This window comes from Orbicella faveolata, unplaced genomic scaffold (genome assembly GCF_042242905.1).
Source record: "Orbicella faveolata isolate gen_17 unplaced genomic scaffold, um_ofav_v1 contig_2, whole genome shotgun sequence".
Classification (NCBI taxonomy): domain Eukaryota; kingdom Metazoa; phylum Cnidaria; class Anthozoa; order Scleractinia; family Merulinidae; genus Orbicella; species Orbicella faveolata.
The window spans coordinates 25,095,188-25,106,026 of NW_028301547.1; the positions used below are offsets into that span (position 1 = coordinate 25,095,188).

The 10,839-nt window shown below is 39.1% G+C and overlaps 2 protein-coding genes and 2 pseudogenes across 2 annotated transcripts; 2 read left to right on the plus strand and 2 right to left on the minus strand.

Moving 5' to 3' along the window:
- Positions 1-1,551: 1,551 nt before the first annotated feature.
- On the plus strand, positions 1,552-2,774 carry LOC149112594 (THAP domain-containing protein 1-like). The gene is made up of 2 exons (XM_089289011.1): positions 1,552-2,054; positions 2,136-2,774. The coding sequence occupies exons 1-2, from the start codon at positions 1,959-1,961 to the stop codon at positions 2,772-2,774; spliced, it is 735 nt and encodes a 244-aa protein (XP_089145137.1). The 5' UTR covers positions 1,552-1,958.
- LOC149112595 (uncharacterized) lies at positions 2,621-3,486 on the plus strand (annotated as a pseudogene).
- LOC149112596 (uncharacterized) lies at positions 3,430-4,446 on the minus strand (annotated as a pseudogene).
- Positions 4,447-5,683: 1,237 nt separating this feature from the next.
- On the minus strand, positions 5,684-9,377 carry LOC149112597 (uncharacterized). Its single transcript, XM_089289019.1, has 4 exons — positions 9,163-9,377; positions 8,916-9,006; positions 8,538-8,687; positions 5,684-7,518 (listed from the first exon to the last, which is right to left on the minus strand). The coding sequence occupies exons 1-4, from the start codon at positions 9,358-9,360 to the stop codon at positions 6,983-6,985; spliced, it is 975 nt and encodes a 324-aa protein (XP_089145145.1). The 5' UTR covers positions 9,361-9,377; the 3' UTR covers positions 5,684-6,982.
- Between the last annotated feature and the right edge of the window lie 1,462 nt (positions 9,378-10,839).

Below are 10,839 nucleotides of genomic sequence, written 5' to 3' on the forward strand. Positions count from 1 at the left end.
CTTGGGTCTCAATAATTCGTCCACGTATGTATATACGACCACGGAATTTCCCGTCAAGGCACACACAAGACTAGCTGCATAATGTTCATAAAACGTTGCTGTATTATATTATGTTTTGCTTTACTTATTTAATTTTTAATGTGAGAAAGTGGAGTTTAGGGGGACGGGGGTTGGCTAAGGCTCCCCTAGCCCCTTCCCCCCCCCCCCTACGCGGTCCCTGATGTTGTAGCATACGAAACGTCAAGCACAAAACCATAATTTTTACGACATGCGTTGTTTTGTCATGTTTGTCACCGCAGTGTGTCTTACATATCGTTGATTTTTAATTTTGGGCTGCCTATTGTTTCAGTTATTTTCTAGAAAAAATTAACTAAACGAAAGAAACCGCAGTTAGTTCTAAAGGGAAAAGAAAATAGCCAATATTAAGCTCTTTACAGGATTACGAGAGCCTAGAGTGATGGAAATTTAATATCGCAGGGAACTGTATTTGTGTGAAGTTTCATCGGCTTGCGAATGAAAGTAAAACAAGACAATATAACGCTGTTACCATCCACCATAACTGTTTTTGCATGTTTAATTCATGACAGACAGTAGAGTTACATGAAATGATAAATTGTTATGATAAGAGCAAATATATCGACAAAAAAGATCATAAAACATCAAAAAGCATTTTATTTTACCTTTTATTTTATTATAGACATGAACATAGGCATTGTTTATTTAACTTGATCGTACACTTAATTATGGTAATGGTGCGTACCATAGACTTGATAAGCAGAGTCTACAGGATGCACCAGTTTACAGGTTCGCCAAGAAAACAAAATAAGAAAGTAAAAATGTACATTTAGGAATAAATATTAAACTAAACTAACAGAGATTACATAACTAGCTACTATAAAATATCTAAAAATGTATAAGAATATAAAATGTATATAAACTGTACAGACAAAAACTGTTTACAAGTAAAAGATATGAAAAGGAAAAATTGTTAACATTAGTTCACATACATATGGCAGCTGATGTGCACGTCATTTAATGCAGTTCTAAACGCTTTATAGCTGGTCGAGGATCTGCTCAAGTCCGGGAGACTGTTCCATAATTTGCATCCAAAATATCGCCATTATTTAAGGCCGTAGTTAGTGGTGCACACCTTAAGGATATTAATAATGGTAATTGAACTGAGTGGAGTGCAATTTGGTCTGAAATCATACGCGTGATTTCAAAATCGAACGAGCGCGCAGCGCGAGTTCGATTTGAAATCACAAGTATGATTTCAGACCAAAATTGCACGACACGAAGTTCAGTTGCCACTTTATTGGATCCATTTTGAAATCGCACAGTTTTATCGCCTTAAGTTTTAGATTTTTGGTGTATTTTTCCAGTAGCCGGTTTGTTAAAAAAAAAAGCGGAACCGGAAACGCCTTTACGTCTCATTTAGTATGCAAAACGATGTCATGTGACGAAAACTCATCCGAGCATGACAAAAAAACAAGCGGTTTTGAAGAAAGAAAGAAAACAGTCTACTTCAGGTATAAAAGTTCAATTCTCGTCGCTTGAATCAATGATGGCAGGTCTTACTTTCTTCTGTGGTTGAGGCTGAGACTTTTCATTGTCTTTGGAGAAGGAATTTGAAGGTGCATCCTGCGTAATTCTGCGATGGATTTCTTTTGAGTTGTGAAACTAGAGTGCACGATGCCCAGTGGATGGTACGTTTTTTTTTCTTTCATACCGTTTAATGGCATGATTTTAAGGGAGTCCAGCTCGTTATCATCTCCGTTTCTTTTTGTAACCTCGGCGAAGGACTCAATAGACCTCTTTAGACTGTTACGTCATAGGGTGAGCACGTGACTTACATTGGGTAAACAAACATTCGTGTTTGCAAAGGAATTGCAGTGAGAGACCGCGGAGTTAGGATACGTTCTCTTCTTTCGACGTAATTTCGCTTGTTTTCGTTCAAAATGGTGCACGACTGTTGTGCTTATGATTGCTACAACAACTCAACTATGGAAGAGCTATCTTGGCCTGGATTCCCAGAGGACAAGAAACTCTTCAAGGTGAACACGTGTAACCTGATCGCTCGATCGCGTAAATTTGTCTTATGTGTGGACCTGTAATTTAATCTATTTACCTTGTAGGTTTGGATCTCTAGGATAAAAAGGGAGACGGAGAAAAATTTGGCGGTCACGAAATATTCAAAACTTTGTTCAGATCACTTCCGAGAGGAAGATTTCGTAAACCCTTACGCCAATAAAAGGTATCTGAGAGCCGGCGCTTGTCCATCAATTTTTAGGTGGACTAAACAAACACCTGAAAAACGAAGAAAGATCGAGGAGGTGAATCTTTTGCTAGAATCGGAATTAACGGAAACGGCATACGAGGGTGAAGGAGAATACGACAAAACTGGTAGGGAGAACTTTGTCTCGCGTTCCATTCAATCAAGCATTGAGATACCTTGCGAGCATAGGTTCTCGGTGAGTGTTTTGAGAGATCTAGTGCACAGAAGAGGTAATGAAAAGAAATATTTTAGCCATTTAACTGGGTTTTCCAGTTATAAAAATTTCGAAGGGTACTTGAGTTTGTTCTCCCTGGTGGTCATCGAAAGAACATCACATACTGGAACACGAAGGCGAGCAAAGAGCGCAAAATTGGTACGTCGTTGTTATTCGACTCTGATCAAGAATCACAAAGTGATGATGATGGGAGCTCGGAACCAGAAGCTGATCCTGGTTCTTCAAGAGATCATGTTCTGTCAGTGGAAGACGAGTTTTTACTAGTTATGATGAAGCTTCGTTTAGGCCTAACCAATCTTGACTTAGCAATGAGATTTAATGTCACAGAAGCAACAATATCAAGTACATTTATTACATGGCTAAATTATACAACTTGGCACCCTGAAGATCTGGCCTCACAGGAAAGTCATCCAAGAAAACGTTCGAGGAAGATTATCCCAATAACATTATTAAAATTGACTGCACTGAATTAAAAATTCAGTGTCCGTCCTCCCTTGTTATTCAGTCCCAGAGTTATTCAAAATCCCTGGTAGGAGTCGATTCCATGGGAGGCTTTATGTTTTTCTCACAGGTATACACAGGGTCCATATCCGACAAACAGATAGTTTTCAGGAGCGGATTTCTCGATTTACTGTCAAGAAAAAAGGAAGTATCAGAAATCTTGGAAGGTGACAGCATAATAGCTGACAAGGGATTTGACATAGGAGGAGACTTACAGAAAATCGGACTTCAACTCAACATTCCTCCAGTTTTAAAAGAAAAACCTCAATTTAATGAAAATGAAGTCATAAGAACACAAACAATTGCTAAACACAGGATTCACGGTGAAAGAGCCATTCGGAAGGTCAGGCGTTTTCTTACTTTCAACAGTAGACTCCCAATCAGCTCACTGGGAACCATAAATCAACTTTGGACAGTGTGCTGTTTGCTCTCAAACTTTATGGATCCTATTTTAGCTGAGGAAGTCAAAGACTAACTTAAAAATCAAGATCTACTTGCAAAACAAAACAGTGACAGAAACGTGAGATACATTAAATACCCTGTACCTAATGCTACCAGAGAAAGTTAAGTAATGCACTTGTTTGTAACAATAACAAATACACTTGTTTTCCTTGCTTTTCCATTCAAAGGAGCCTCAATTGGTACATTAATGTTGATGCAGTATTAACAGTTACTACTCTCAATGGGATACACTGTAGATGTGGCAAAGTGACTGTTCACACGGATTAACAGATGTTGCCCTCTCTTTGCTCAAGAATGGAATACAATGCTTAAAATAAAACATGGTTAATTTAGGTAACAGTGTATTGTTCCAATAGGTAGGATCAAAGTTAATACGTTGTACAAAAAGACTACCTGATCCTGATAGATATATTACAAAGTCACACCAAGGTAAGCCACTAAGGGCAAGTTGTCCCTGGATTTGTGCATAATAACCCTGTTTATCATCAGTTGTAAGCTTTGGGACTCCATCAACCATACTGCAGGGGAAGTTTCCATCCTCGCATGCTGCTTAATTCCATGGTGTGATTCCTCCAAGTGTAGGGACACTTGATTTCTAGTAATCCAAAGGGACGGTCAGAAGTTGGGTCAAACACCTTACCATCTGGGGTAGCACCAAGGTAGGGGTGGGTGGGGTTAACAACAAGACCACTGTCATATACTGTAAAGTTCTTATCCAAGTGTTTCTGCATTTTTCTTGCATAGTGAGATCTAGCTACTTTTTCATTTTGTTTTCCATGACGAATTGATGCTACATTTGAAAGATCCTTTGCTTCAAAAATACTTTTAAGAAATGGCTCTGTAGGCTTTTTTTTCTATGAAGTACTTTCCCAAAATTTGAAGCTGTTAGTCGAAGTTTACGTTCTTCAAACCATGTGGGCCCCTGAACTTGACTAACAGTGTTGTGTAGCTGTTGAACATTCCTGATCACTGATCAGGTATGAAAAAGGGGAATGTTTTTCTTCGTTTGAAAGATAATGACACATTTCCATCACATCTTGCTGCTTTCACCCATTTAACTTGAGATGTTTACCCCTTGCATTATAAAGTTTACAAGTTACTGGAGCCAGTTTTCGCTTGCCACCTTGGTAAGATGAGGCTTTGACAAAGGTACATTTCATTAATGGTTCTGGTTCAATACTGGCACCTCGTGGCTTGTGCCACTGCTGCGGCACACTTGTACAGGCAAGTTTGATCTGCTGGGATCTCCGTGATCCCCAACATACTCCAATGATTTAGCCGGTACAACAAGGCAAAAACATGGTTACAGTGGCCTCCAACCCTGCAATTAAGTCATTTGTATTTTGTCACATTGCAACTCATCAATACAATACATTTACATACACATGGAAATATGATTAAAATTTAACTCTCTATTAGTAATTGCACACTGTAAACAATGCAAAAATATTGATTTCCATACATTATTGAAACGTGGTTGTATATGTTGCAGGTTAAATGGGTTCTCGGGGTACATCTGTTTCCAACCTAAGCTGATTTGTTTCAACCTGAACATAAGTTATCAACAATTTATTGGACTTCAAAATAATTCAGATTATTGCTAAAATTGCTATCTACAGGTTAAAGCAGATTAATGTAGGTTGGAAACAGATTTTACCAAAAAAAACATTTCACCTGCTAACATGCACACTGACCATTGGATTTAATGAAAGCATAATTGGAGCTTTCAAAATCTGGATAAAATTTAATGAAAATTTTACCGCATCCAAAACAAAACACAAATCTTTGTATTTTTGATAAAAAAATTCCGGCAGGTTCAAAAAGCCCAGTTAACTATCGTCGGTTTTAAATCGACGAAACACTTTTCGGCTTAGTATTCGATGTGTACGTGTGACCTGTAATCCTGAGCTGTGGAATGTGACCTAAAGTCACGGCCTACACCAGCATGATAATTATATTGTAATTGTGGTGGAACTTCGAGTAATATTTACCCCGCTTTGCATGAGCATTCTGCTTCTTCCACATTTCCTTTATCTTCTCTGTCTGCAGCAATCTTCAATTTTACGGTATGAGGAGCTTCGCTCTTCTTCTGGCTTCAGAAACAACGGCCTTTGACATAACAAGTCCTCGATCGACTGTCTTCTTCTTTCACGAATACATCATGAATGTAATTTTCTGTAAAGAATTTATAACCTTTTTCTCCAATTTCCTTTTTTCCACATCCTTTTAGATGATTTACTATTGTAATCGCGGACACTTTAGCGAGATTTCGCAACGATTTTGTCCACGCTACCACAGAAAATTCACTAGCGCCCGCCATCTTGAATGTTTTGTTTACCCAATGTAGACCACGTGACCGCGAAGCTAAATAGGTCTATACTCAGGACCCTGTCAAGTTCTTGCGGCGCCATTTGTTTCAAGATATTTCCAAGATGGCGGGACTAGCACAAGCTTCGTAAGACCTTCATTCATTCACTGTTTTGTGGAGCGGGGCGTATTTTGACTATGTTTATTCACAGCGACAGAGTTGAGCTCTTTTGTTGCTTCGTTTGAAACTACCGGAAACATGGAAACATCTCCCTTCTTGAGATGGCTCTCAATTTGTTGTTGTGTGGTTTTCGTTTGTTTATGTTTTACTGGACTCGGTATCATACGGATTTTGAGCAGATGTTGAAGAAAAATCGCCAAAATATTCGTCAAAATGGACACTGAAAGTTGGGAACTTCCATTAAAGTAGGTGTTCAACCTGAAGGAGCTCATGATGGTCATTTAGAAACTGTTATTAACTGTTATTAGTTTTGGCAATAGTAGTTGCTAAATTCTCCACACAATGGCTTTTTGCCTTTCATTTTCCCGAAATTTTATTGTTTACTTTAAACTAATATTGAAATCTGATTTGTTGTTTTGTTTTACTGTCCCATTCTCATTGGCTGAGAAAAAGATGCGATTTAGAGCAAAAAATAGTGCGATTCGTGAATAAATCGCACCATTGAGAGCCAATCAGATTGCAAGGATAACCAGTGATTTCAAAATGGATTTAATAAAGAATTAATGTTATTACCTCTCAAGTTATAAGACGAATTCCTAAGTTGTATTAAGTCACGCAAGCAGGCGGGCTAGGACCGTTGATTGTTCTAAAAATCGAGGCAGCGATGTTGCGAGCTTGCAGCTCAGCTAACGTTGGTTTATTTAGAGTTGTTAGCAAATCCCTCTAGGATGAAGATTTAATTTGTCCATAAAACAATTATGTTTTGTTTTATTTTATTGTTAAGCTACACGTCGTTTATTGGATTTTCGATCGGATTTTCATTTTCGATTTGCTAACGATGGTGTTATTTCTCGTGTTTATAGACGTTCTATGGAAGCTGCTAACTGTCTAAAAGGTCCTTAAACGCAAAACAAAATCACCGATCGCAAAACTTTATTTAACTTAAATTTTTTATTTTTGTATATATCGAAGATTAGATGAATACGTTGGTCAAGCTATAAGTAATCGGTGGACCAGGATCTTAACGAACAAAGACTTTCCAGAAATCACCAGAAGACACTCCAACGAGATAGTCGTCACATTCCCATCTTGAGCCATCTGGAGTCAGCAGCCAGTGATATAAAAATCCTGCAAAACCCGCATGGTCGTACAATCTATCTTGATCTACAGCATGCCCCCATTTGCCAATGTTCCAGCTCGTACCATCATATCCCCACCGACCGCAAACTCCTGCTAACTCCGAGTTGTCATTCACCATTCTAACAAACGAGCCACAGGCATCAGGCTGGTCATCCGTCTGACCGCTGAAGTACTGGACTACAGCTTCACCAATGCTGTTAGCGACCGTGGTCACGTGGAACGTACGTCCCTGTTGTTTACTGCAGTGGAATCTCAGTTGAGTGAAAGGCAGGTGCGTTCTGAGCTCATTCATGGCACCCTTTGTCAGAAATGTCTGGTTGTTATGGTAACTGCTGATTCCGCGGTATGACGTCTGTACTGACATTTGCGGGGACGAAGGACTGTCAATGACAACGTTGGAGACAAGAAGCCAACCTCCTTAAATAAAACAAAGTTCAGTGGTCACGTAAATAAATAAAAGCAATTACTATATATTCGCTTTTATCAAGAAAAGGAAAAAGCAACCAAAAGATTAGTAGGTGGAAATGCTCTAAAATTGCTGCACAATAGAGTTCATATTTGTCGTGACGTTTTGATCCTTAATTACATCAAACAATAAAGCGTTGACCGTGAAAATTTTGCAAAACTTTCACAGCATGTTAATTGTTCCTTCTGCAACGGACAAATGAGATCTTAACGGGAATATTTTTGAAAGAGGAAAACATCCAGTCATTGAACGCCCGTTGGCTAGTTTTTATGGTCAATAAGAGCACAGACAGATACACGACGCTATCAAGAGTGGATCTTGACAATTTTACCAAACTTTCACAGCCTGTTTAATGCTGTCATTTCTTGATTATAACCGACAAATTGCATCTAAACGGGAGCTTAGTTTAAGATGACGTTTTCTTCAGATTGAACTGAACTGTAAGACCGCAAAAAAAAACATGTATTTTGACGCGGACCTCGACGAGTGGAATATTTCAGTATTTTGTTGTATTCTGAGAACTGATCTGATGCGAGTGGACTGGACTCGGCGATAATTCAGCGGGTTTTCAAGAATTTCCAAATGGAAGTTTAGTTAAAAATTTCCATTTCTGAAATTTAGTTCGACTTATTGTATGTTTAAAGTTTATCGACGTCTCGCGGGGTTTCGGAATCATTTTGGCTAAACGAAATTCAGGTTCTCTTGCACTTTAACCTAGTGTTTCTCTTGTCTTTTTTCCCCTTTTTTTATCTCAGTTTGTCCATCGTTATCTTTCTCGAAAAAGCCTCGTGGATCCGCAGATACTTTGACAATGTTACGACGCAATTTATCAGCAACGAATGGACAGACGAATAAAAAGCTGGTCTCATTTTGTTAAGTACAGCGGGAAGCTGTGGAGGCTTTGTGCACTCCTTCCTGGGATTTTAGAAAGTTTCCCTTTTATATCATTATATCGATATCCTTAACTTACCTCCGTCAGTTGTCATGTCACAGTAAACCTTGAAAGGGTTTCCACTCTTCTCAGGGTCTATCCAGTACCCGCCGTCTCCTTTGGAGTCTCCTGAGTCCCGGATGTCCTTACAGGAATAAGCAGGCTGATTGGAATACAAACCTTTTATAGCTGCAAAAAAAACAAAACAAAAAAAAAACAAAACATGTTTTAAATGAGACTCTTCACGCTTTTTTGAAGCAGAAGGGAAATCATTCTAAAAGTCTACCAACATCACTAAATTTACTCTAAAACAATAATCTCCTTACAAGCATTGCGCAGTACGCGGGCACCTTTTGAAGCAAACTGCTTTACCAAATTATACAAAATATCGTTGCAAGTCAAATTTTCAACACTCACTTTTTTCACATTGTTTCCCCTTGTATCCTGGATGACACTTTCCACTCTTTGTTTGTTTGTTCTGCTCACGGGAAACATCGATGTAGGAGGCCTGTGTTGGGTGAAGATATGAAAGAAACCAGGTCGTTAAATTAAGTAGTTACCACAAGGTTTATTAACGTAATTAACGTAATTTATTAACGGATCAAGTTAACTAAACTAGGTTATGTGAATATACGGTAGTTCAGTTTCAACTAATTCAACTGACCTGAACAGAGCCATAGTATGTAGATCCTTTCCTCCATTTAAAATCTCCTGGCTTCATCTGTCTGGTTTTGTTGTTTAGCTCACAAATGCGTCGTTGTGCATTGTTGCCATCTGGATGAACATTAACCGACTTGCAACTTTTATTTTCGATGCATTTAAGCTGACATTCAAACTCATCAACAACAGTAACCGTGTCCATGGCATGACCAAGTAAGACATGGTCTGAAAGCAGAAAGAAAATGAATATTTTGTCAAAGTCAGCGTATAGTGTCGTGTCGAAGGAAAAGAGAACGAGTCAGTTTAGAGTGGACATTTCGCCGAGTAAAATAAAAATATATGAAAAGGGCTGTTAAAACTATTTACACCTAACGTTTTCGATCATTGAGATCATCACCAGCTAGGGTATCAGCTCTGCAAAAATCTGGGTGTTTTTATAATTTAGCCTTAAAGATTGCGTAATACCATTGCCATAGGTAGCGATGTGAGTTGATTCTTTGTTTTATCCAAGAGTGAACTGTATCTTCACAGACAAGTTTTAAAACTTCAACTCGCATTGTTCCTCGGTGATATTGGGGTTACGAAATCTTCTTTTAATCCTAAGTTTTTTGCAGAACTGACTCTCAATGATCGAAAACGTTTAGTGTAACTAGTTTAACATCTTTTCACTAAAGACTTAAATGTGTTAACTTGCCAACTGGAGTTTCAAAAACGCTTCCACAAAAGTCTGTGTTTGCCGCCACAAATAAGATCGAAAAGACAATGCTGATAGCCGCAATGGCCAACTGAGTCAGGGACAAACTAGCCATCGATTTCTGTAAGATTTGTTGTATGGCTCGTTGTTCTGTAACGAGTGCGGCTTCTTCCCCCCGGTATTTGTCTGATCCCGGACTGACTTGTAACCAAAACATAGACTACGAGTAGTCCCTCTTTCGCTTAGTCCGTCGTGCGTGACGCAATTTTTTTCCCGAGAAAAAAATGGCCGCGCGAAATCCTGGGGGCTAGGAGCGGGCGAAAGGAGGGACTACCGCCTAAGCCCAAGAGTTTGCCCTTTCACGGCCGAGTGATTTTTCGGTGTAGGATTTCTCATCTTGACGTCCTGTTATTATCGCCTGTTATCAATAGCCCCAGGAGATCTGAATAAAATTGCTCTACCCTACTCTTCAAGTAGCCAGGCAAAAACATATGCCGTGAGAAGTATATCTTCGTTCAGTGTTCGTTCAGCGAAACTGCCAAAGAAGTTTAAAAAAGAAGACGGCGAAAGAGGCCTCTTGTAACGATTTTCGCTGCGTCTAAAAGTTATTGCGAAAATTTCAACAAAGTTTCAACCGAGAATTTACACGATACATTATACATTATACATAGGAGATCATCCAACTGCGGTGAAATGTTTGCCGATAGCAGCGGAAAATTTCAGGTGAATGTCCGGTTTCAAGTGAGAGTCCAGTTCAATCTTTCAAATGGACGGCAGAAAAAGGCCACGCTCAGTGAATTTATAGTCGCTGACTTAGACGATGTTGTTGAGCAGCGAAATCACTAACACGCTCGCAGTCGGGTTGGAGGCAGAAAGCTTTCCCAAACAAAACGCTGGATAAATTTAAATCTTTCCAAAGCCTGTTGGCAGATTCGCAAGAACATCACGGCTTGCGAAGCTCGATTCCAACGCTTCGCTTTGCTCTGG

Coding starts and splice junctions, on each gene's coding strand:
- LOC149112594 (XM_089289011.1), top strand. CDS start 1,959: ATGGTGCACGACTGTTGTGCTTATGATTGCTACAACAACTCAACTATG. Junction 2,055..2,135: donor AGGACAAGAAACTCTTCAAG/GTGAACACGTGT, acceptor TTTACCTTGTAG/GTTTGGATCTCTAGGATAAA.
- LOC149112597 (XM_089289019.1), bottom strand. CDS start 9,360: ATGGACACGGTTACTGTTGTTGATGAGTTTGAATGTCAGCTTAAATGC. Junction 9,007..9,162: donor CATACTATGGCTCTGTTCAG/GTCAGTTGAATT, acceptor CACCCAACACAG/GCCTCCTACATCGATGTTTC. Junction 8,688..8,915: donor GGGGAAACAATGTGAAAAAA/GTGAGTGTTGAA, acceptor TTTTTTTTGCAG/CTATAAAAGGTTTGTATTCC.